This window comes from Miscanthus floridulus, chromosome 3, assembly GCF_019320115.1.
Source record: "Miscanthus floridulus cultivar M001 chromosome 3, ASM1932011v1, whole genome shotgun sequence".
Taxonomy (NCBI): Eukaryota; Viridiplantae; Streptophyta; class Magnoliopsida; order Poales; family Poaceae; genus Miscanthus; species Miscanthus floridulus.
In genome coordinates, this window is record NC_089582.1 from 130,041,076 (window position 1) to 130,065,656 (window position 24,581).

The 24,581-nt window shown below is 46.2% G+C and overlaps 1 protein-coding gene across 1 annotated transcript; it reads left to right on the plus strand.

The window, feature by feature from the left end:
* Positions 1-22,998, plus strand: LOC136544443 (peroxidase 35-like). The gene is made up of 2 exons (XM_066536604.1): positions 1-185; positions 22,716-22,998. Exons 1-2 carry the CDS (start codon positions 1-3, stop codon positions 22,996-22,998), a joined length of 468 nt encoding a protein of 155 aa, XP_066392701.1.
* The last annotated feature ends 1,583 nt before the right edge of the window (positions 22,999-24,581 follow it).

The window sequence follows — 24,581 nt, forward strand, 5'->3', positions numbered from 1 at the left end:
ATGTCAAGCTATAGGTCATCCAGCGTAGATGAGGTGGTGCTGGCCGCCTTCACCAAGAAGGGGCTACTTTCATCGAAGGAGGTGGCGCACTGGAGGGTACTGCACGTCGTCAGCTTCGTCACCGTCTATGATGCTTTCATCGGGATGGAGCCGCACGTGGACTCCTTCCAACGAGTCATCTCTGGGTGAGCCTTGTCGGGGAGGAAGACGCTCGGGACTGCGCCGGTGGGAGGTTTCGCCCTTGTAGCTGCTCAGGTTGGCAAGTTCATAAAGTTTGATGAGATTTCTTCTAGCCATGGCAGCCATACCTCGGTGGGTAGCGTCCCTGCCCAGGAGCTGCCTTGACTACATGAGAAGGTCAGCTCCATGCTCTTCTGCTGAGCATCTTTGGGTGCGACGCCCTTGAGGTACCCATTGCACTTGTCGAAGTCGAGGGAGCGGAACCAGGCGGGGCCCTTGAGGTACCCATTACGCTCGCCGAAGTCGAGGGAGCGGAACCGAACGGGGCCCTTGTGGCGGTGGTTATGTCCGGCGGCGTGTGCCATGGCCTCTCGTTTGGCATCAGCCGATGCCACCGAGCGGCCATAGTAGTATTCGGAGTAGAAGTAGTCAGTAAATGTAATTGTTAAGTTCGTAGAGGAGCCCCCATGTGAATAGTTTTTTGTATCAATGAATACATCAGTTCTATTTTGTGATAGAATCACTATCCGTTCCTTGTTTTTTTATCCTAGCATAGTTTTATTTTTATCCTTTCTTTTTCGCACCTACCCATTCATTCCGTAGGTTGTAGCTTTTAAGAATCCGGGCATGGCTCGCGAGGCTCGGCTGCTCGTAATCGTAGGTTGTGGTGGGGTACGCTCGGTCGAGAGTAAAAACAAAGTCACGTAGGGTAATCGAAGGAATGGAATGCGCTTTTGTTTGGGCAAAAAGTTTTTACCATGTGATAGTAAAAAAGAGATGTAGTATTTTGTATTGTACCCTCATGGAGCCCCCCGAGCGACCTGGGCTGAAAGTATTCGGGCTAGGGTGCTTTACAGGAGCAAGTGTTGAATAAAAAGCAGTAATACCGAATTTAGGGAAAAATAACGTAGCTGTTCAATATTCCAAGTGTTGGTGAGAACATTGCAGTTGTCATCCTTTAGTCGGTAGGTGCCCGGCCGGATCACTTCGGTCACCATAGAGGGTCCTTCCCATGGTGGAGAGAGTTTGTGTTTCTCCTTCATTGATTGGGTCCTCTGGAGCACGAGATCACCGACTTCGAGGATCCTCCCCTGATCATCCTTTCGTGGTACCTGCAGAGAGTTTGCTGGTGGTGAGGGGAGCAGATGATGGTCGTCTCGTGGGCCTCCTGGAGCAGGTCAACTGTGTCCTGCTGAGCCTCCGCGGCTCGGTCGTGGTCGAAAGCCTTTACTCTTGGGGCGCCATGGTCGAGGTCAGAGGGCAGCACTGCTTTAGCTCCATAGGCTAGGAAGAAGGGGGTGAACCCTATGGATCGGTTCAGGGTCGTTCTCAAGCTCCAAAGGATCATTGGGACCTCTGCAATCCATCGCCCATCGTACTTGTTGAGTCGGTCGAAGATGCGTGGCTTAAGTCCTTGGAGGACCATGCCGTTGGCATGCTCGACCTGATCGTTAGTATGTGGGTGTCTGACCGAGTCCTAGTCGATCTTGATGCCGTATCCATCACTAAAGTCTAGGAACTTCTTTCTAGTGAAGTTAGTCCCATGGTCAGTGATGATGCAGTTAGGAACGCCGAACCGGTAGATGATGTCGAGAAAGAATTTAACTACCTCTTCCGAGCAGATGTTGGTGATGGGCTTAGCCTCTATCCACTTGGTGAACTTGTCGACCGCTATGAGCGGGTGAGTGAAGCCGCCCGAGCCCTTTTTGAGGGGTCCTACCATGTCGAGGCCCCAGACCGTGAATGGCCAGGTGATAGGGATGGTTTGAAGCTCCTGTGCCGGCAAATGAGTTTGCCGAGCGTAGAATTGGCATCCCTCACACCTACGGACGACATCCTCTGCATCTCATAGTGTGGTGGGCTAGTAAAAACCTTGGTGAAATGCTTTTTCGACCAGCGACCATGGGGCCACGTGATGTCCGTAGATCTCAGAATGGACCTCAAGGAGGAGTTGTTTCCCCTGGTTGGTAGGGATGCACTTCATGAGCACCCCCGATGCACTCCATTTGTAGAGTTTGTCACCGAGCGCGACGAAGGTCTTAGCACATCGAGCGATCTGTCGGGCTTCAGTCCTTTCAGGTGGGAGAAGCTCCTCGAGGAGGTAGGTGAGTAGCGGCGTTCGCCAGTCGGTTTGATCGAGTGCCAACATGGTGATGTCAGCGGGTGATGTCGTCACGGAGGCACTAGGGTCGGAGCCCCCGAGCGCTGGCTTGGCATCGGGGTCGAAGCCCCTGGTGAAAGGTCCTAATTGCTAGAGGGGGGTGAATAGCCTATAAAAAATTTCTACAACAACACTTAGCAAACTGGTTAGACAATTATAAGGTGAAACAAGTGTTGCGCTAGCCTACTAAAAATGCAAGCCACCTACCACAATTCTAGTTTCTATAGTTTCTAACCACACAATGGCTATGTTACTATACTAAGTTAGTGTGCTCTCAAAGGCTAACTAAAGAGCCACACTAACCAAACCAACAAGCTCTCACAACTAGCTACACTAAAGAGCTTGATAACTAGTTTACGGTAATATAAAGAGAGTGAGCAAGATGGTCATACCGCCGAGTCGAGGAGTGAACCAATCAATCACAAGAATGAATACCAATGAAGACCAATCACCTCGAAATCAAATGATGACACAATGATTTTTAACCGAGGTTTACTTGCTTGCCGACAAGCTAGTCCTCGTTGTGGTGATTCACTCACTTAGAGGTTCACGCGCTCATTGGCATCACACGCCAAACCCTCAATAGGGTGTCGCACAACCAACACAAGATGAGGATCACACAAGCCACGAGCAATTCACTAGAGTACCTTTTGGCTCTCCGTCGAGGAAATGTCAAGAACCCCTCACAATCACCACGATCAGAGACAGAGACATCCACCAACCTCCGCTCGATGATCCTCGCTGCTCCAAGCCATCTAGGTGGCAGCAACCACCAAGAGTAACAAGCGAATCCTACAGTGAAACACAAACACCAAGTGCCTCTAGATGCAAACACTCAAGCAATGCACTTGGATTCTCTCCCAATCTCACAAAGATGTTGAATCTATGATAGAGATAAGTGGGAGGGCTTTGGCTAAGCTCACAAGGTTGCTATGTCAATGCAAATGGCCAAGAGAGTGAGCTAGAGCCGGCCATGGGGCTTAAATAGAAGCCCCCACGAAATAGAGGTGTTGTACCTCTTCACTGGGCATAACTCGGGGTGACCGAATGCTCCGGCCAAATCGACCGGACGCACCCTTCTAGTGTCCGATCAACGGATGGCTGCCACGTCATCACTCTCTTCAAATACTGAGCGCCCGATCTCAATGGTCAAGTGATGATCGGACGCAGCACAGTGCCATGACCAGACGTAGGACCCTAATGTCCAGTCACTTCCTGTAAGATTCTAGTTGCGACCAGACGCTCCGGTCCAGTTGAGACCAGCGTCCGGTGCACTCTATGAAACATTGTCTTTTCTGTATAGGGTGCCAGTGGCACCGTCGGACTGTCCGCACTCTACGGGTGGATACTCCACCGGTGAAGTTTCTAACCCTTGCTCAAATGTTCCAACCACCAAGTGTATCACCTTGTGCACATGTGTTAGCATATTTTCATAAATGTTTTCAAGGGTGTTAGCACTCCACTAGATCCTAAATGCATATGCAATGAGTTAGAGCATCTAGTGGCACTTTGATAACCACATTTCGATACGAGTTTCACCCCTCTTAATAGTATGGCTATCAATTCTAAATGTGATCACACTCACTAAGTGTCTCGATCACCAAAACAAAAATGGCTCCTACCACTTATACCTTTACCTTGAGCCTTTTATTTTTCTCTTTCTTCTTTTCAAGTCCAAGCACTTGATTCTCAGCATCACCATCATCATGTCATGATCTTCATTTGCTTCACCACTTGGAATGTGCTACCTATCTCATGATGACTTGATAAACTAGGTTAGCATTTAGGGTTTCATCAATTCACCAAAACCAAACTAGAGCTTTCAATCTCCCCTTTTTGGTAATTGATGACAACCCTTTCACAAAGATATGAATTAAAATTCAATTGAATCCATGTTGCTTGTCTAAGCATATTTACCATGTGTAAAAGGATATGGACAAGTTTCATGAACCCCGTATGGTAGCAATTGCTTCCCCTACATATGTGCTAAGATTTTGGATTGTAGCTTGCACATATGCTTAGATAGGAAATATAGGAGACAATGTCTATCAAATGATGCTAAGGTATAAAAGATGAACATTTGAAGCGTGATACCAATCGGAGTGCACCAATATACCATCCTTAGCACCATGGTTAGCTCGATACCACTTGGGAATGAAATCACTAGATAACCTATGCATGCTAGTTTTTTATTTCATCATTCAAATCTACAACTAGCATACACCACACAAGCATGGATATTGAAATTTAAAACTTGCGCCATGCAAGTAAACATATGAAATGCACATTCAAATGCACCATACAAGTTCATGAGCTTGCTCCCCCTACTTATGTGCTCAAAATTTTAATTGATCACTTTCCTTTGTCATATCTCTCTCCCTATGTCAAGTTCTCCCCCTTTGTTGTCTTTTCATTATCTTAGTACACTAATATCTTTGTTTTTCTCCCCATGTACTAATATCTTTGTTTTTCTCCCCCTTTGTCATCAATGACCACAAAGGTTCAAAATGTAGATTGGTTGAGATTATCAATGCCAATCAATGGGGTGAGGATTAATTTCCCAAATTTGGTCCAATCTAGATCATTTGCCAAAGATATTTAACTCGGTTTGATCCAAGGACAAGCTTCTTCACACCTCCAAATAAGGGTTATCTTATACCATATTGATTTAAACACTTAGAGCTCATTTTCTAGATCAAACACTAGGTTTACAAGCCCACAAACATGTCATATGCTACCACTAGATCAAAATAAGCATAGAAGCAATAGTGGTACCATATAATCATCAAATTTATTTGATTTTCATGAATGAGCCTATTAAATATGAAAGATGTCTGATGCACTAAACATGTCCTTAGCAAGGATGCATGCCATGCCAATTAACTTTTACCTTGGATTGCTTGAAAGAGAGGCATGCCATATGAGGGGGGTGCATCAACACATATTTGAGAAATCTAATATATTCAACTCATTCCTTAGCTTGCAAAACCTTTTCTCATCCAATGGCTTGGTGAATATATTGACAAGTTGATCTTTGGTGCCTACACTCTCAATGCAAATGTCCCCTTTTTGTTGGTGATCTCTTATGAAATGGTGGCGGACATCAATGTGTTTTGTTCTTGTATGTTGAACTGGATTGTTGGTCAACTTGATTGCACTCTTATTGTCACATAGCAATGGCACTTTCTTGAACTTGATTCCAAAATCACTCAAAGTGGCCTTCATCCAAAGTATTTGTGCACAACAACTACCGACGGATATGTATTCGGTATCGGCGGTTGATAATGCAACACTATTTTGCTTCTTTGATGACCATGAAACAAGTGATCTTCCCAACAATTGACATGTGCCCGAGGTGCTCTTTCTTTCAACCTTGCATCCTGCATAATCCAAGTTGGAGTAACCAACTAGCTCAAACTTTGCTTCTTTGGGATACCACAAACCAACATTTTGTGTATGCTTCAAGTACTTCAATATTCTCTTTGTAGCCTTCAAATGACTATTTTGGTGAGGCTTGAAATCTTGCACACATGCATACTCTAAACATGACATCCGGCCTTGATGCGATCACATAGAGTAGACTTCCAATCATAGACCGATATAATTTTTGATCCACCATATTTCCACTTGCATCACTATCCAAGTTGCCATTTGTTCCCATTGGTATGCTAATGGCTTTACTATCACTCATGCCAAACCTCTTGATCATGTCCTTGATATATTTGCCTTGACTCACAAAAGTACCATTCTTCAATTGCTTGATTTGAAGACCAAGGAAGTAACTCAACTCTCCAATCATGGACATCTCAAACTCATTGGCCATCATCTTTCCAAACTCATCACAAAAGTCTTGATTGGTTGATCCAAATATGATATCGTCAACATAGATTTGCAACACAAATAAGTCTTTGCCAATCTTCTTGATGAAAAGAGTGGTGTCAACCTTGCCTATTATGAACCTTTTAGAGAGTAGGAAGTCCCTCAATCTCTCATACCATGATCTAGGTGCTTGCTTCAAGCCATATAATACCTTCTTCAACTTGTACACATGGTCGGGTTTGTTGTCATCTTCAAAACTAGAAGGTTGCTCAACATATACTTCTTCATTAACGTAACCATTGAGAAATGCACTCTTAACATCCATTTGATAGAGTTTGATGTTGTGGGCACAAGCATAGGGTAGCAAGATTCTAATTGCTTCTAATCTAGCAACCGGGGCATATGTTTCTCTAAAGTCAAGACCTTCAACTTAAGTATAGCCTTGTGCTACCAATCTTGCTTTGTTCCTTACTACTATCTCATCTTGATCTTGCTTATTTTTAAAGACTCATTTAGTTTCAATCACATTGTGTCCCTTTGGTCTCTCTACTAATTTCCATATTTGATTTCTTGTGAAGCTATTCAATTCTTCATGCATAGCATTCACCCAATCAACATCCTTCAATGCTTTATCTATCTTCTTTGGTTCAATGGATGACACAAATGAGAAGTGCTCATAAAATGAAGCCAATCTTGATCTAGTTTGCACACCTCTTGAAATATCACCAATGATAGTGTCCAATGGATGATCCCTTGCAACATTGGTTGGTTGGAGGATTAGAACTTGATTGCTTGCACTTGCTTGATCATTAGGTTGAGATGATGTACTAGCCACTTGATCTTGTTCATTATCATGAGAGCCACTTGTGCTAGCTTGATTTGTATCATCTTGCACATTTGAGTTAGAGAGCACTTGCACTTGATTATCTTCATCATCATTCATTTGCCTAGGCCTCAATTCATCAATATCCATGTTCTTCATGGCATTTGAAAGTTGAATGCCTCTAACATCTTCTAAGTTCTCATTTTCTACTCGTGAACCCTTGGTTTCATCAAATTCAACATCATGAACTTCCTTAAGAGTACCACTATCCAAATTCTAAACTATATATGCTTTGCTAGTAGTTGAGTATCTAAGTAGGAATCCTTCATCACATTTCTTATTAAACTTGCCTAATATAGTGCCTTTCTTTAAGATATAGCATTTGCAATCAAAGACCCAAAAATATGCAATGTTGGGTTTTCTACCATTCAAGAGCTCATATGGTGTCTTCTCTTTCAATGGGTGACAATAGAGGTAGTTGCTACAATAGCAAGCCATGTTGATAGCTTTGGCCCAAAAGGATTGACTCACATTGTACTCACTAAGCATAGACCTTACCATATCAATAAGTGTTCTATTCTTCCTCTCAACTCAAATGTAGAGTGTACTTGACCAAGAATTGATGTCTAATTCCAAATTCATCATACAACTCATCAATTCTAGTGTTTTTGAACTCACTACCATTGTCACTTCTAACTCTCTTAATGGTTGTTTCAAACTCATTGTGAATGCCCTTAACAAATGATTTGAATGTTGCAAACACATCACTTTTGTCCACTAGAAAGAATACCCAAGTGTATCTAGTATAATCATCCATTATCACAAAGCCATATTTGTTACCACCAATTCTAGTGTATTGTGTTGGCCCAAATAAATTCATGTGCAATAACTCAAATACTTTACTAGTGCTTATCATGCTTTTCTTAGGATGAGTGTTTCCAACTTGTTTGCTGGCTTGACAAGAACTACAAAGTTTATCCTTCTCAAACACAACATCTTTCAAGCCTCTAACCAAGTCATGCTTAACCAATCTATTCAATTGTTTCATTCCAATATGATCAAGCCTTCTATGCTATAACCAACCCATGCTAGACTTAGTGAACAAACATGTAGATAATTTAGCTTCACTAGCATTGAAATCAACCAAGTATAGATTCTTATATCTAAAGCCTTTGAAGATCAAGTTAGAGCCATCTACACTTATGATCTCTATATCATCTACCCCAAATATGCATTTGAATCCAAGATCACACAATTGAGCCACGAATAGCAAGTTGAAGTTCAAGCTCTCTACTAGCAACACAATGGAAATGTTCATATCATTGGATATTGCAATCTTACCAAGCCCCTTGACCTTGCCTTTTCCATTGTCACCAAATGTGATACTATCATAACAATCATTGTCATTTATGTTGATTGAGTTGAACATTCTTGCATCACCGGTCATGTGTTGAGTGCACCCACTATCAAGAACCCAATACCTTCCTCTGGCTTTGTAATTGACCTACAAAAGAATATAAATTCTTTTTAGGTACCCAAACTTGCTTGGGTCCTTGAAGGTTAGTGACCAAGCTCTTTGGCGCCCAAATGGCTTTCTTCTTTGAGCCTATCCATGGTTTACCAAAGAACTTAGCCTTTACACCATTTGCACCCTTGGTAAGCATATACTAAGAATTAAGCTTAATGGAGGATACATTAGCATTTTTGCTCTTGTTGTTGCATTCATACTCTTTATGACCAACTTGCTTGTAACTAGTGCAAAACCGACCATTGTTTTTTATAAAACTAGTCTTGTGAGGAGCAAAGGTCGCCTTTTCTTTCTTGGGGGTATAGCCTAATCCCTCTTTGTAGAGAGAAGCTCTTTGGCTACCCAAGCACATAAGCAAGCGGTCCTCACCACCATAGGCCTTAGCCAAGGTGTGAGTGAGCTTGTTGACCTTCTTCTTGAGGTTCTCATTCTTAACTATTAGTGAGGCATCACAAGTGAGACCATCACTACTAGATGAGGTGGAAATAGAAGTACTACAAGAAGGGTTAGTGGGAGGAACAATGATAGGCATAGATAATGATTTATCAATTATATCACAAGTTAAGCCTACATTACAAGTCTCAACATGCTTCTTTTTATTTTGCTCATCAAGCAAAGAGGAATGAACCTTCTCAAGCTTTTTGTGAGCTTTTCCAAGCTTCTCATAGGCTTTCTCTAGCCTCTCATGAGATACATTGAGCTCATCAAAGGCTTTCTTAAGGGCTTTTAGTTCCTTACGCAAGCTTTTGCATCTCCTTCTCTTAATGCCAAAGTGTTCTTTAGCATCTTCTAGCACGTTAAATAGTTCATCCTTAGTAGGCTCATCATCATCACTATCACTATCATTTTTATTATCATGTTCTTCATCACTTCCATCATCACAAATTTGTACCTTAGTAGCCTTAGCCATGAAGCATGATGGTGTGTCGAAAAGAGAAGACTTCTCATTGATAGCAATGCTTGCAAGTGCCTTCTTCTTGGTGGTCTTGTCATCATCACTATCCCAAGTGACCACATATGAACCACCCTTCTTCTTCTTGAAGGTCATCTTGTCCTTCTTCTCTTTCTTGTCCTTCTTCTTGTTCTTCTTGTTATCATCTTTGTCGCTATTGTATGGGCATTGAGCAACAAGATGATCTTTGCTTCCACAATTGAAGCACCTTCTTGACTCTTCTTTATTCTTGGATGAAGATTTCTTTCTTCTAGTACGGTAGCCCTTCTTCATCATGAACTTATCAAATCTCTTGACAAAGAGAGCCATCTTCTCATCATCATCATCATCCCATGAGCCATCATCTTCACTTGATGTATCTTGCTTTGCCTTGCCCTTGGATGATGTAGCCTTGAATGCCACGCTCTTCTTCTTCTCATCCTTCTTCTCATCTTTCTTCTCCTTTTTTTCTTCCTTCTCATCATCATCTCTATATGTATCATCGGTCATTACATCTCCCAACACTTGGTTTTGTGTCATGGTGTCCAAACCACTCCTCACTAGAATAGTGACCAATATGCCAAATCTTGAAGGCAAGCATCTCAAGAACTTGTGGAAGAAGTCCTTGTCCTTCACTTCTTCTCCAAGTGCTTTAAGATCATTGACAAGCCCTTGAAGCCTATGGAACATCTCTGGCATACTCTCATCCTCCTTCATCTTGAAGCTTGCAAACTTCTCTTTGAGAATGTATGCCTTTGCACCCTTCACGACTTGAGTGCCCTTAAATGATTCCATCAATTTCTTTCATGCCTTATGAGCTCTCTCAATGTTCTTGATTAGCTCAAAAGTTCTCCCATCCAAAGCATCATGGATGGCACTAAGACCAATGTCATTATTTTAGAGTAACATTTCTTCGGCGGTGGTGGGAGCCTCTTCATCTTCAATCTCAATCTTTGTCTCTACCATATTCCAAACATTCCTATTGATTGACTTGATATAAATTGTCATCTTAGCTTTCCAATAGGGATAATTTGAGCCATCAAATTAGGGTGGCTTCTTGGTGTTGTTGATTTGAGCCATTTTTACACCGAAGGTTGTTAAGCCTCAAATCATGATGACATCAGCTCTGATACCACTTGAAAGGTCCTAATGGCTAGATGGGGGTGAATAACCTGTTAAAAATTTCTATAACAACACTTAGCAAACCGGTTAGACAATTATGAGGCGAAGCAAGTGTTGCGCTAGCCTACTAAAAATGCAAGCCACCTACCACAATTCTAGTTTCTATAGTTTCTAACCACACAATGACTATGTTACTATACTAAGTTAGTGTGCTCTCAAAGGCTAGCTAAAGAGCCACACTAACCAAACCAACAAGCTCTCACAACTAGCTACACTAAAGAGCTTGATAACTTGTTTGTGGTAATGTAAAGGGAGTGAGCAAGATGGTTGTACCGCTGAGTCAAGGAGTGAACCAATCAATCACAAGAATGAATACCAATGAAGACCAATCACCTTAGAATCAAATGATGACACAATGATTTTTAACAGAGGTTCACTTGCTTGCCGGCAAGCTAGTCCTCGTTGTCACGATTCACTCACTTGGAGGTTCACGCGCTTATTGGCATCACATGCCAAACCCTCAATAGGGTGCCGCACAACCAACACAAGATGAGGATCACACAAGCCATGAGCAATTCACTAGAGTACCTTTTGGCTCTCCGCTAGAGAAAGGTCAAGAACCCCTCACAATCACCATGATCAGAGCCGGAGACATTCACCAACCTCCACTCGATGACCCTCGCTACTCCAAGCCATCTAGGTGGCAGCAACCACCAAGAGTAACAAGCGAACCCCGTAGTGAAACATGAATACCAGGTGCCTCTAGATGAAAACACTCAAGCAATGCACTGGATTCTCTCTCAATCTCACAAAGAAGTTGAATCTATGATGGAGATGAGTTGGAGGGCTTTGGCTAAGTTCACAAGGTTGCTATGTCGAGGCAAATGGCCAAGAGAGTGAGCTAGAGCTAGCTATGTGGCTTAAATAGAAGCTCACACGAAATAAAGCCGTTGTACCCCTTCACTGAGCACATCTTGGGGTGACCGGACGCTCTGGTCAGATCGATCGGATGCACCCTTCCAGCATCCGGTCAATGGATGGGTGCCACATCATCCCTCTCTTCTAATACTGAGCGTCTGATCCCAACGGTCAAGTGATGACCGGACGCAGCATAGTGCCATGACCGGATGTAGGACCCCAACATCCGGTCACTTCCAGTAAGATTCCAGCTACGACCGGATGGGTCAGTTTGATCATGACCGAACGCAGGACCCCAGCATCTGATCATTTCTAGTAAGCCTCCACTCGTGACTGGACACGTCCGATCATGCCCGACCGGACTCACCTAGTGTCCTATCACTCACTGTCTCCTCTGTGCGCTGCAACATCAGCAGGACCGGATGCACCCCGCCAGCATCCGATCATAAAGTGACCCAGTGTTTGGTTGAAGACCGACGCCAGCATCTTCATAGCTCCATTGACCGGACGCTCTGGTCCAGTTGAGACCAGCGTCCGGTGCACTCTATGAAACCCTATCTTTTCTGTATAGGGCGCCGGCGGAACCATCGGACTATCCACACTCTACGGGTGGACACTCCGTCGATGAAGTTTCTAACCCTTGCTCAAATGTGCCAATCACCAAGTGTGTCACCTTGTGCACATGTGTTAGCATATTTTCATAAATGTTTTCAAGGGTGTTATCACTCCACTAGATCCTAAATGCATATGCAATGAGTTAGAGCATCTAATGGCACTTTGATAACCGCATTTCGATATGAGTTTCACCCCTCTTAATAGTACGGCTATCGATCCTAAATGTGATTACACTTACTAAGTGTCTGGATTACCAAAACAAAAATGGCTCCTACCACTTATACCTTTGCCTTGAGTCTTTTGTTTTTCCCTTTTTTCTTTTCAAGTCTAAGCACTTGATTCTCAGCATCACCATCATCATGTCATGATCTTCATTTGCTTCACCACTTGGAATGTGCTACCTATCTCATGATGACTTGATAAACTAGGTTAGCAGTTAGGGTTTCATCAATTCATGAAAACCAAACTAGAGCTTTCACCTGGGCACCGGCTTGGTGTCGGGGTGTGTCTAGATTGGACCTTCTAGGACGCTGGCAGATGGCTCATGGAGATCATTGATGAAGATCCCACTCAGAGATGGATCCCGCCTAGCGGTCAATTTTGCGAGAAAATCAGCAGCATCGTTGTCCTTTCGGGGGACGTGATGCAGCTCGATCCCTTAGAATTTGTCCTTGAGCTTGCACACATCCTAGCAGTATGCTGCCATGAGGGGGCTTTTGCAAGAGGACTCCTTCATGACTTGGTCAACGACCAACTCCGAGTCACCGCTGACATAGAGTCACGTTGTGCTGAGCTCGATGGCGATGCGTAGCCCATTGATGAGGGCCTCGTATTCCGTGGCATTGTTTGAGGCTGAGAAATAGAGGCGGATGGTGTAGCGGAGCGTACTCCCGTCCGGGGAGATCAGAACCACTCTAGCCCCCGAGCTGGGCGCTATTATGGACCTGTTGAACTACATTGTCTAGTACTCATGGGTGACGTCCAGGGTCGATAGCTGCACCTTCGTCCATTCGGCAACAAAATCCATGAGAGCCTGAGATTTAATAGTGGTATGAGGGATATACCTGATGTCATGGCCCATGAGTTTGTGTGCCCACTTGGAGATTCATCCCGCGGTGTCGCGGTTGTGGACGATGTCCCTAAGCAGGTATGAAGTGATGACCGTGACTTCATGGTCGGTGAAGTAGTGTAGGAGCTTCTGGGTCACCATCAACATAGTGCATAGGAGTTTCTGCACCTAGGGCTACTGGACCTTGGGGTCAGTGAGTACCTCTCCGATAAAGTACACGAGCTACTGGACCTTAAGGTGGTGTCCCGGCTCCTCCCTTTCGACGACTAGGGCGGTGCTCACCATATGGTTGCTTGCCACGACATAGAGGAGGAGGGGTTCTCCCTGTTCAGGAGCGACGAGGATTGGGGCCGACGTCAGGGACGCTTTGAGGCTCTCCAGAGCCTGCTAAGCTTCCACAGTCCAGACAAAGGAGTCCATCTTTTTTAGGAGCTTGTAGAGTGGCATCCCCCGTTCGACGAGCCGAGAGATGAATTGGCTCAGGGCAGCCAGATAGCTGATGAGCCTTTGTACACTCTTGATGTTGCATATAGGGCCCATGTTGGAGATGGCCATGATCTTTTTGGGGTTGGCCTCGATGCCGCGCTCAGACATAATGTATCCTAACAGCTTCACCTTCAGAACCCCGAAAACACATATCTTGGGATTCAATCTGATGTTGAACCTTTGGAGGTTCACGAACGTTGCGGCCAAGTTTACAATTAGGTCACAAGCTTGAGCCGTTTTGACCACTATGTCATCAACATAGATGGCGATTGTTGGTTTCGGCTGCTCGGCTTGATCATGCTGATCGAGCGGGTCAATTTGGTCGGCGAAGCATTGCTGCATGCACCTTTGGTAGGTGGCGCTAGCGTTCTTTAGGCCAAAAGGCATGGTTATGTAGTAGTATGAACCATATGGGGTGATGAATGAGGTTGCGAGCCGGTCGGACTCTTTCATCGTGATCTGGTGATAGCCCGAGTAGGCATCTAGAAAGGAGAGGATCTCTCAACCCAAGGTGGAGTCGACTATCTAGTCTATGCGCGGTAAAGGAAAGTGATCCTTCGGACATGCTTTGTTGAGGCCAGTATAATCAATGCACATTCTCCATTTCCCAGTCTTCTTTTTAACAAGAACAAGATTGGTAAGCCAGTTAGAGTGGAATACCTCCCTGATGAATTCGGCTGCCAGGAGTTTGGCGATCTCTTCACCTATGGCACTATGCCTCTAATCATTGAAGCGACGCAGGCGTTGCTTAGCAGGCTTTGAGCCTAGGATGAGGCACAGTGCTTGCTCAGCGACATCCCACGGTATGCCCAGCATGTCTGATGGCTTCCATGTGAAGATATCGCGATTGGCGCGTAGGAAGTCGATGAACTCGCATTCCTATTTGGGTGGGAGCTGGGTCCTAATCCTCACCGTCTTGGTTGGGTTAGTGGGGTCAATCCCCACCGCCTTGGTTTCCTTGAGTGGATGGAAGGCCATCAAGGAGGTTGGTTTGTTGCAGTCCAGGACTGCTGGGGTTGATGACTCCCCGAGCTGTAGGAGCTCGGACGAGTTGATAACCGCGGTGGCGAGTTCAAAATGCTCATGGTCGCATGTGAAGGCATGCGAGAAGGAGCTGCCCATGGTGATGACGCCGTTCGGTCCTGACATCTTTAGCTTAAGGTAGGTGTAGTTGGAGATCGTCATGAATTTGGCATAGCTTGGCCGCCCCAAGATGGCATGGTAGGACCCTGGGAAGTCCACCACTTCAAAGATGAGGACCTCCGAGCGAAAGTTGGCTCGGTTTCCAAACATGATGGGCAGGTCGATCTGCTCGAGCGGGTATGCCTGTGCTCCTAAGATCACCCCGTGGAAGAGAGAGCCCACTGGGTGGAGTTCCATTTAGGGGATGTGCATGGCATCGAGGGTGTCGACGTAGAGGATGTTGAGGCTGCTGCCTTCATCCATCAGCACCTTGGTGAGGCGCTTCTTGTGGACGATGGGGTCAACGACAGGCGGGTAGTGTCCCGGTCTCGCAATGTGGAAGGGATGGTCTCTCTGATCGAAGGTGATCAAAGATTCCGACCAGCTAAGGAAGGAGGGGACAGCCGTCTCGACGACGCATGCCTCCCTATAGCGTGCCTTATGCTAGCGCTTAGAGCAGATGGCATCGGATCCACCAAAGATCATGATGCATTCCTCAGGGTCGGAGGAAGCCATCCCCATCTTTGCCCGTCGCGCCTCCGTTCTTGGCTGCCGCCTCTTTGCCGTCTCCTTCCTTCAGCCCACCGGCCTATTGTAGGAAACATTTGAGGAGCTCATAGTCCTTGTAGAGGTGTTTGACGAGGTAGGTGTGGTTGGTGCATGGGCTATCTATGAGCTTGTTGAAGTGGTCAGGTAAGCCCTATTGGGGTTGCTTGCTCGCGCGATCAGTTGCAGCAACCAACGCGGTGTTGTCTAGTCAGCGCCGATCCTTTTTGTTCTTCTTGCCCCTCTATGTGGAGGGGTCCTCATCTTGGTCCACACGCTTAGCCTTGCCTTTGTCCCAACCTCCATTGAAGACCGCTCGACTGCCTCCTCGCTGGAGGCGTGGTTAGTGGCGATGTCGAGCTGGTCGCGGATGGTACGGGGCTTCAGACAGCCAAGCTTGTGGATCAGGGACTTGCAGGTCATCTCGATGAGGAATGCGCTGATGATGTCTACGTCGATGACATCAGGGAGGGAGTTACATAGTTGGGAGAACCTACGGATGTACTCCCATAGGGACTCGCTGGGCTCCTGTTGGCAGCTCTTGAGGTCCCAGGAGTTACCAGGGCGGACATACGTCCCTTGGAAATTTCCGATGAAGACCCTCTTGAGGTTCGCCCAGTCATGGATGTTGTCGTGTGGGAGGAATTCAAGCCAGGCCTAAACATGTTCCCCCATGTAGATGGGGAGATATTGAATGATGAAATGGTCATCATCCACTAGGGTTCATCTCTCCGGTGTACATGGCGATGTTAGTGGGCGGTCAAAAGCGCTGTGGGAACAGCGACCTCTAGATACGCTGGCCAAAGGCCTATGGTCATGGGCCATCTGGGCTAGGACTTTGATCATCTGACCGACGACCATGCCTAGGGCGTGTTTCACCACTTCCCTCGATGGTTCGGCCAGGGCCTATGTCGCCTATCCTTATCACCACCCGAAGGACATCATCATCATACTGGGCCTGATGCTGGTTGCTGATGACGCTACGGGTGTCTTGGTGCGAACCGAGCCATTCACGTACCAGTGGTCGGTGTGGAGCAGGCACCAGGTCAGACCACAGCGCAGCCGTGGCCTCCCGAGCTATGCTTGGCGGCTGTAGTGGTGAGCGGATGGAGCGATCTATCAGGTGTGTCCCCACTCCCCTAGTGGGGAGAGAGGGTGCAAGTTGGAGTCGCGATGCGAAGCTTTTCGCTTGTTGAACGACGACGGCTTCTACCAGTGCCCAGAGGTTTTGGTAGACCTCCCGCTACTAGGGGTCAATGGGCTCGAGAATGCTGCGCAGAAGCATTTGTCACAACAGCAATGTTCTGGCTCGCCCGAGCGAACTATGGGGGGTTGTTCCCCTCGTTCATGATATCACGCTAGACCTGGCAAGCATAACCACGGGAGCCGCTCGCCGGGTCACGCACATGGGGTGCAATGTGCTACACCGAGCGTGCCGGCACAGGCGGCGGTTGGTTCTACCACCGTTGTCGTAGCTCCTCGGCGTGCTCTTGTGTGAGCGCGAGGGCCTCCGCGCATGGGTCCGGAGGGGTGTGAGTCTGCAAAGACTCCGCAACCACCGGCGGCTGTCTCGAAGCGTCCGCCATAGCGCACTCTCAGGACGGATGGTGGCTAGGTGCCACATCGCTGATGCTGGAGCCGTCGCTCTCACCCTCGTCTTCCAGGAGTTCATGGGAAGTGGTGGGAGCATAGCTCGCGATTTCCACGAATTCGAATGTGAGGGGGGTGATGCCAGTGTCCTTCATAGCCCCTGAGCGTACGTGTCTGCGGGGGGCATGAGGCCATAGGGGAACTGGTCGTATGGTGTTTGCGGTGCGAACAATATGGTCCCTCTGAATAATCGACGGGAGATAGTAAATAGAGAGTAAATAATAGTATGCACATTACTCACAGCGGGGTTTGAGCAGAGAGTTTGCTTGGAATGAAGCGCAGGTGCCTCGTTGTTGAAGTCATTGTGCATCCCGGAGCCGATGGAGGGCGTGCCTCCGACGGGTGCCGGGACAAGTGCCTCCTCGCGGAGGTGTAGTACGCCGAGCCGGTCGGCGATGAAGTCCAGGCTTTTGAAGAGGAAGGCCTAGGATGACTCAAAGATGGGTGGACCCCACATCCCCATAGGTGGGAGTACAGGAAACTCCAATGAGCCAAAGCGAGTCGTATGGCTTGAGCCCACCATGGTGAAGGTGGTAGAAAAGTGGGCCATCCGATGACCAAAAAGTGTTGAACATACAACGTCTTCCCCATGGACGATGCCAACTGTCGATGCAGAAAGTGACCAATATGTAAACATTTGTAGTTTTGCTGTACGTTATGATCGGAGGTGGCCTAACACTCAATGACACAGGGTTTATACTGGTTCAGGCAACGTGCCTTACGTCCAGTTTGAGTCGGTCGATGACTTTATTCTTGAGCCCATGTGCTCGATGTTTGCTGTGGGGTTACAAATGGAAGGGAGAAAGATGGGGGGTACAAGAGGTCCAGTCAGACTCTGGTCTAAAGGGCCGAGAGTGACGGGAGCTCCGCTATGTGTTATGTGTTCGAGCGTGTGCTCGAGGTTTGAACCTAGTGGTTCTGTTGTTGTGTGCTAGTGAACTGACCGATCCTCTTTTGGGAGAAAGCGCATTCTCTTTTATAGATGAAGGGATGGCCTTGCAAGAGAGAGAGAGAGAGTATGTATGCTAAGTCTTGTTGCCCATGCCGTCGGGTACAAGATGATTGTAGGCACCCATAACACTGTTAATGTCAGATGCATGTGAGAGGTTGCGTCGTCTTCTTCCGGCATAGCAGATGTCGGTGCCTGCTATACTGTTGATGCCCAGAGGCATGTGAGGGGTTTTACTAAAGATGGCAACGGGGAATTCCCCGTCGGGGGTTAGCACCCCATCCCCATCCCCGCGGGGACAGACTTTCCCCATCCTTATCCCCATCAACACTCGTGGGGGAAACTTTCTTCCCATCCCCGTCCCCGCGCGGAGATTTAATCCCCGCGGGGATCCCATCCCCGTAACAAAATGTACTCTGCTAGAGCTAGAGCAGAAAGGGCAAAATCAAACCAGTTTCTAATCTCATAGAATGCAAAGAAAGAATGATACGCTAGTTCTATTCTTTCAAATCCAAAGAAAATACATGCCGAAGAGAAAGAAGACTAAAAAAAGACTAGTTCTCTCATCTCAGATCCAAAGAAAATACATGCCAGAAAGAAAGTATACTACTACGAGGCAAAGAAAATACATGCCAGAAAGAAAGTATACTACTACGAGGCTATCCACTCCCTACAGTTCTCAGCAATCAGCATCTTGATTCTTGAGTCTTGACCACTGACCACGTCCATCTTGCGCCCACTCCTTGTGGATTTGGATGGGGACCATGACAGAGATTTAGGATGTGAGCGGACTGCAGGCAGGACCGCCGAGCGTGGCAGCTCACTCGTACCTATGGCGACATGTCCGCGTGGGTATGCGGATAGGGAGCAAAGCCTGGTGGAGACGTGGAGTTCGCCGGCGGCTGGTGTGCGCTGTGCTTGTGCGGGAGCCGGCTGGTGGCGAAAGCAAAGTTGAGGCTGGGGAGAAGAAATGAGGAGCGGTAGAGTTAGGGTTACACAGCTCACATTATATATTCTTGGCTGGCTATTGGGCCTTTAGACGGGCCTTTTACTTCTTCAGTACCGATGGGCCTTAGATAGTGGATCGGGTTTGCGGGGATCGGGGACGGGGGGACTGATCCCATCCCCGTACCCGCCAGACCCGACGGGGACTGATTTCCTACCATTTAAATCCCCGTGGGGGGTCAATTGATCCCATCACCGTCCCCTAATAGGGGAATTCCCCGTGGGGAATCGGGGATCGGAGCCCCATTGCCATCTTTAGGTTTTACCGTGTTTGCTTGGTAAGGTAAATGTCGGCACTCACAACACTGTTGATGCCTAGAGGCATGTGGAGGAGCCTTACCGTGTTTGTCTGGTATGAGAGTTGATGGCGCCTACAACACTATAGGACAAATGTCGGCACCCACAACACTGCTTGGGCTCTGATATGCCAGAAAGGTTGCAGGGTACCCTTTTGACATGCCCTGTTGGTACTGTTCTGCAGGTGTACATGGTACGTTCCTTGGTATTGTGGTTGACTTGAGTGCCCTGCCTTACTTTCTCTGTCTTTTTCCTAGTCCATACCAAGCGAGTGTCCCCAGTCGGTTGGTCCCAGTCGGCTTTGATCGCGCCAGTTGGAGAAGAGCTGTGAGCAGGGGTTCGGCGCATCCCTGGTTGGGACGCGGGTTGGAGTCGGAAGTGGTGTTTGGCCAGGCCTTCCGGTCGGAGAGGCCGTTCAGAGGCAGGCTAGAGTCAGAAGCGAGGCCTTCCGATTGGAGAGGCGGGCCAGAGTCAGAAGCGGGCGCCGTTCCTTCTCGGCCAGGCCTTCTGGTCGAAAATTAGATCACCCTTCTGTCTTGTAGTTTAGGTATTTGGGCCGGCCCATGAGTTGCGCGTCGTTCGCAATGTTGTCTACTAGGCCGAGCCTTTGTTAGGAAGCTGGTCCATGAGGGACCCCGGGTTTATGAACCCGACAACATCTTTATTTGTTCAAGTATGCTTCCTATAGATATTTAACATTGCTACGTTAGTTCGCCAAAGTGAAAAATTATGTGCCTATGTATACTCTTAATCTAAGATAATTTTGATCAGCTCACCATATGATGAGCACTGCTCCATCGCACCTGCATGTATAAATTCGTGTACAGATGGAGTTCTTATGCCAGAAGGGCGGGCCCGGTGCAAGCGGTAGAGTCTTACCGCCTATGACCGAAAGGTCCCGGGTTCGAGTCGCGGTCTCCTTGCATTGCACATGCGAGGGTAAGACTTGCCACTAACACCCTTTCTCAGACCCCGCATAGAGTGGGAGCTCTCTGCACTAGGTACGCCCTTTTTATGGAGTTCTTATGCCAAGGTGTGCTCATGCAAAATCATTTCTTCATTGATCTATCCATTACTCTGATAACTCTGATCCTCGCTTATCTTCTATACAAAAGCACTCCATATTGAGGAAGGGACTCCATCTTACAATTTTACCTTAGTGTGCAAGATGGCTGCTTTTATGATAAGTTACTACCTACTAGCAGTGAATTATGTATAGATGTTGCTGAAAATAGATCAAGTAACTAGATGTGTAGCTAAAGAATAGCTTGTGCTATAAATGCTCTGGATAAAGCCATCTTTGCATGCCCAAAATTGCAGTCTTCATGTTAGACCTCAGATACATCTTATTCCTATAGTTCTACCCTGTATTCTTATGTTGAAATATGGTTTCAGAAAATCTACAATTGATGAATTTCTGAGATATGCTTTCATCATCTCCTTCAGGCTTTTTCCAGCATCCAGATACAATAATATATCCTATTGCTAAAATACATTTATCAAACTACAATAAATATAGTTGGATAACATAAAGACTATTTTCAGCATCTCTCAAAGATGTTCAATATAAGTGACCTACAATTTTGACTTTTGTGACCTAGGGCTCTTGGTGGGTTTCAACTCTAGCCTATCATAACTTATTTGGGACTGAAAGGCTATGTTGTTGTTGTTGTAAGTATGCTGAAGGTCTTCTAAGAATAACGAAGATGCCATATTCCCTATTTGTTTAAGGCAACCTTGCAAAAAACTATAGAAGTTAGCTTGTCACACACACACACACACACACACACACACACACATATATATATATATATATATATATATATATATATATAGCACCTCTTCCTTCTAGGAGTGACCCCCTTCAGCAGGTACAAGGTCCATGTAAACTCGATCATTTATTATTTAATCATTTAAATTATAAGTTCTTAGTTATTCCGATTGCTCAAGCTAAAAATATGCTAAGTAGGACCTACGTAACTGACATCAAGCTGGAAACATTATCATCTTGCAGTGTTGCTGCATATTTTTAAGCAAATCACTATATCAACAGGTACATATTTAGTTACCTGCTGCCCCTAATCCCTTCATCCCAAAAGAGTATAACTCTAGGTTTAAATTAAGTCAAATTTTCTTAACATAGACCAAGTTTTTATAAAATTGTATCAACATTTGTGTCTCTATATAAAATTATTACCACTTTTCTTTTCTTCTTCTTCTTTTTTACCTACGTGGCACCACATCAGTCATGAGAGAGATAAAATGAACTACATTGATAGTTCGAGGGTCAAATAGACTTTATTTACCAAAAAGTTATGAAAATATATTTTGCTAAACATTATCCACATATTTTTTTATATCATTTAATATTGCAAAATTCATACAAAATTTGTTTTAGTTTAGAAAAATATATGATGATTTATCAGTACAATCGGCAACATCCTCTGATGTCCTTCCATGACGAACTACCTAATGGCTATTCTATTACAATCCTTAGCCTATAGACAATCAACGAATTCTACGGTAGCCAAATCCCCAAATTATGCATAGTTGCTTCGTAAAAAAGAAGCAACCAACAGGTCCGGGTAACATAAATGCATGACCAAACTGGATCAAAATGGTAGGCACTCCACGTAGGCGCGCGGCAACGCCACGCGTTGCTTTCTAGTTGCTCTCTAATCCTGATAACATAGATGCTTGATTGATTCAAATTTTCATTTTTTACATGCATGCTAAAAAAACAGAGTTGATAACCCTGCTCTAATTACATGGTATTTGTTTTACATTTGTTTGCATAGACTTAATGGTTTTGGTTCACAATTAACAAGCACAGAGCATGCCACTCTTTGTTTTCCTACCACGCGCTACCTGCTACTCTCTTGCTTTTATGCCTATGGTAATACCGTAATATCCTATATGCTAAAGCAGTTGTTAATCTTTCTGCAATCGCCAACCAAACTGCTGAGTATGCCTCTTGAATTAATCTGCAGGTGCCTCACCCTCAGGTGGCATATTACCTGTAAATCTGGATGTCAGTCCACATGAATTTTTGGCATGTATGCAGTGATTTTTTTTATATATTTAACATTTTTTGTAAACTAATTTTAAATCTAACACTGTTTATTTTTTTCTTTCAAAACTAATACTTTTGGTTGCACCTATTGCCATGGCGCGGCGAAACGCCTGTGCCGCGCCATGCATGGTGACGTGGCGAGAGGGGTGACGTGGCGACGACGGGGGCGCTGACCGATGACGTGGTAGGGTCTGCCGCGCCATAGACCACGGCGCGGCACTGACGCGCCAAGGCCCACGGCGCGGTAGGACCTAGACGCAGACAAAAGACCAGCCTCAATTGCAATTGAACGGGAGCTGCTATCGGTGAGGATCGGCAGCGATGCGACCATAGACCCTGGCTTCGCTTCGCAGCTGAACAGCAACTGCAGCTCCGACCCCAACGCCTTCGCCTTCCTCGACCCCTCGCCGGTGGGCTTCGACGACGCCTTCTTCCGGAACCTGCAGGTCGACAAGGGCCTCATGGGCTCCGACCAGGTGCTCTACTCCGATATAAGGTCGCGCAGCACGATCGACTACTATGCGTCCAACCAGGGTGCCTTCTTCGGCGATTTCATGGCGGCGATGACCAAGCTCGGGAGGATCGGGGTCAAGACGCCGGCCACCGGCGACGAGATACGCCGGGACTACAGGTTCCCGAACTAGTTGCTAGTTAATTTTGCCGGCAGTGCTGCCGTGACACATTAAAACGAATATGAAGCAAATAAATTGAGTCCGTGCGCAAGTTGACAAGTTGCCACATAACATTTGTTCGACATAAGTTTCGGACGACAATATTTGTTCGACATAAGTTCGACATAACCAACTAAGTCCCAGGAGTGTAAGAATTCCTCGAACGTCTCTGTCTCTTCGGATTTGTAGGCAACACATTGGGAGTGTAGCCAACGTCGGTGTGATCGCGTTGCCGGTGCGTACGGCTCGTACCCTGCAAGTATATGATATGCACGATTACTTATAATCTGTATGATCGTTAGTTCATGGAGCCTACGTATTTAAAGAAACTACATTTGTTACTACCTGTGAGGCTCCTTGGGTACCAAGCAGGGCACCACCTAGCTGAGACATGCCAATCTCGTCCTGCTACCAATCGTCCCACTGGTGGTGCTGTATGCGGAAGCCTGGGGGGTCGTCGTCATCGTCGTCCTCGTTTATAGGGTTCTTCCCAGCGCTATGATGTGGTGGTGTACGCACTGCGGAAGCGGCACCTGTCACCGGCTGAGAAGAGTCGGCTAGTGTCCTCAAAGAGCCAAAAGACGTGCCACCCGACCGCGCCGGGTAATCAGGTTCCACCCAAGGAGTGTCCATGCAGCTCAGCTTCTGAGCTAGCTTCCTGCAGCTCTTCTTCACCTTCTGCATAAATAGACGTTAAAGTTAGTGCATTTCCCAAATATATATACACTAAAGAAAAATTTTCGAAACGGACAAGTTTATGTTTACCTTCACAAAAGCCTCGAGAACACCTGGCCCCTGCCCTCTAGACTCGTGAAGCCAAAACATTGCTTCGTTGGACAGTCTTGACAATTGTGTCGCCTGGGTACAGAAACACGGTTGGACAATTTTAGTACACATACTTAATACCAAATGGATAATAAATTGTACCATTCGAGTATCTTACCATGTATCTTTAAAGCGGGGCTCTCTGTAGTTATGTGTCGTCCCTAGTGGCAACATCGCACACATATTCGATCACATCTTTCTCGTCGTCCTCATCAATCGCCTTCTCAGTGTACGGGGGCTTGATATGTGTCCTCGTAGACCTGTGAAGTCACCATAGGTACTTGTCGAAGGTGTGCTGGTCATGTGGGGGACCCGCATCGACCGACTGCTGGTCCCTGTTCTGCCACAACTGAATGTACGCGTTGTGTGTCACGCGCCAATCCTTGGTCTTGTACCTCTTTCTACGGTCATACCTGTAATAAAATAATTGTTAGTTGTACCATACACATCTCTAAATTGTAGCTTTGTTATTAATCGATAATGCACCCGTGCAATTCTTGGTTGATGGAGTAAAGCGGTGGTGGATAGCCTGTCATTCTTCCAAACTATCTGCAAACCCAGATGGGCAAGTGAATCTCGACCACGTGGAAGAAAATAAGAGGGACGTTGCAGCGATACTCGTCTAACTCATCCCTAGTGATAGGACTTAGATAGTACTGGAGCTCCAGAGCATCCTAAGGACACCAATGCACCTGAACATTTCGTAATTGAGTTAGGTTATGATATAGTGT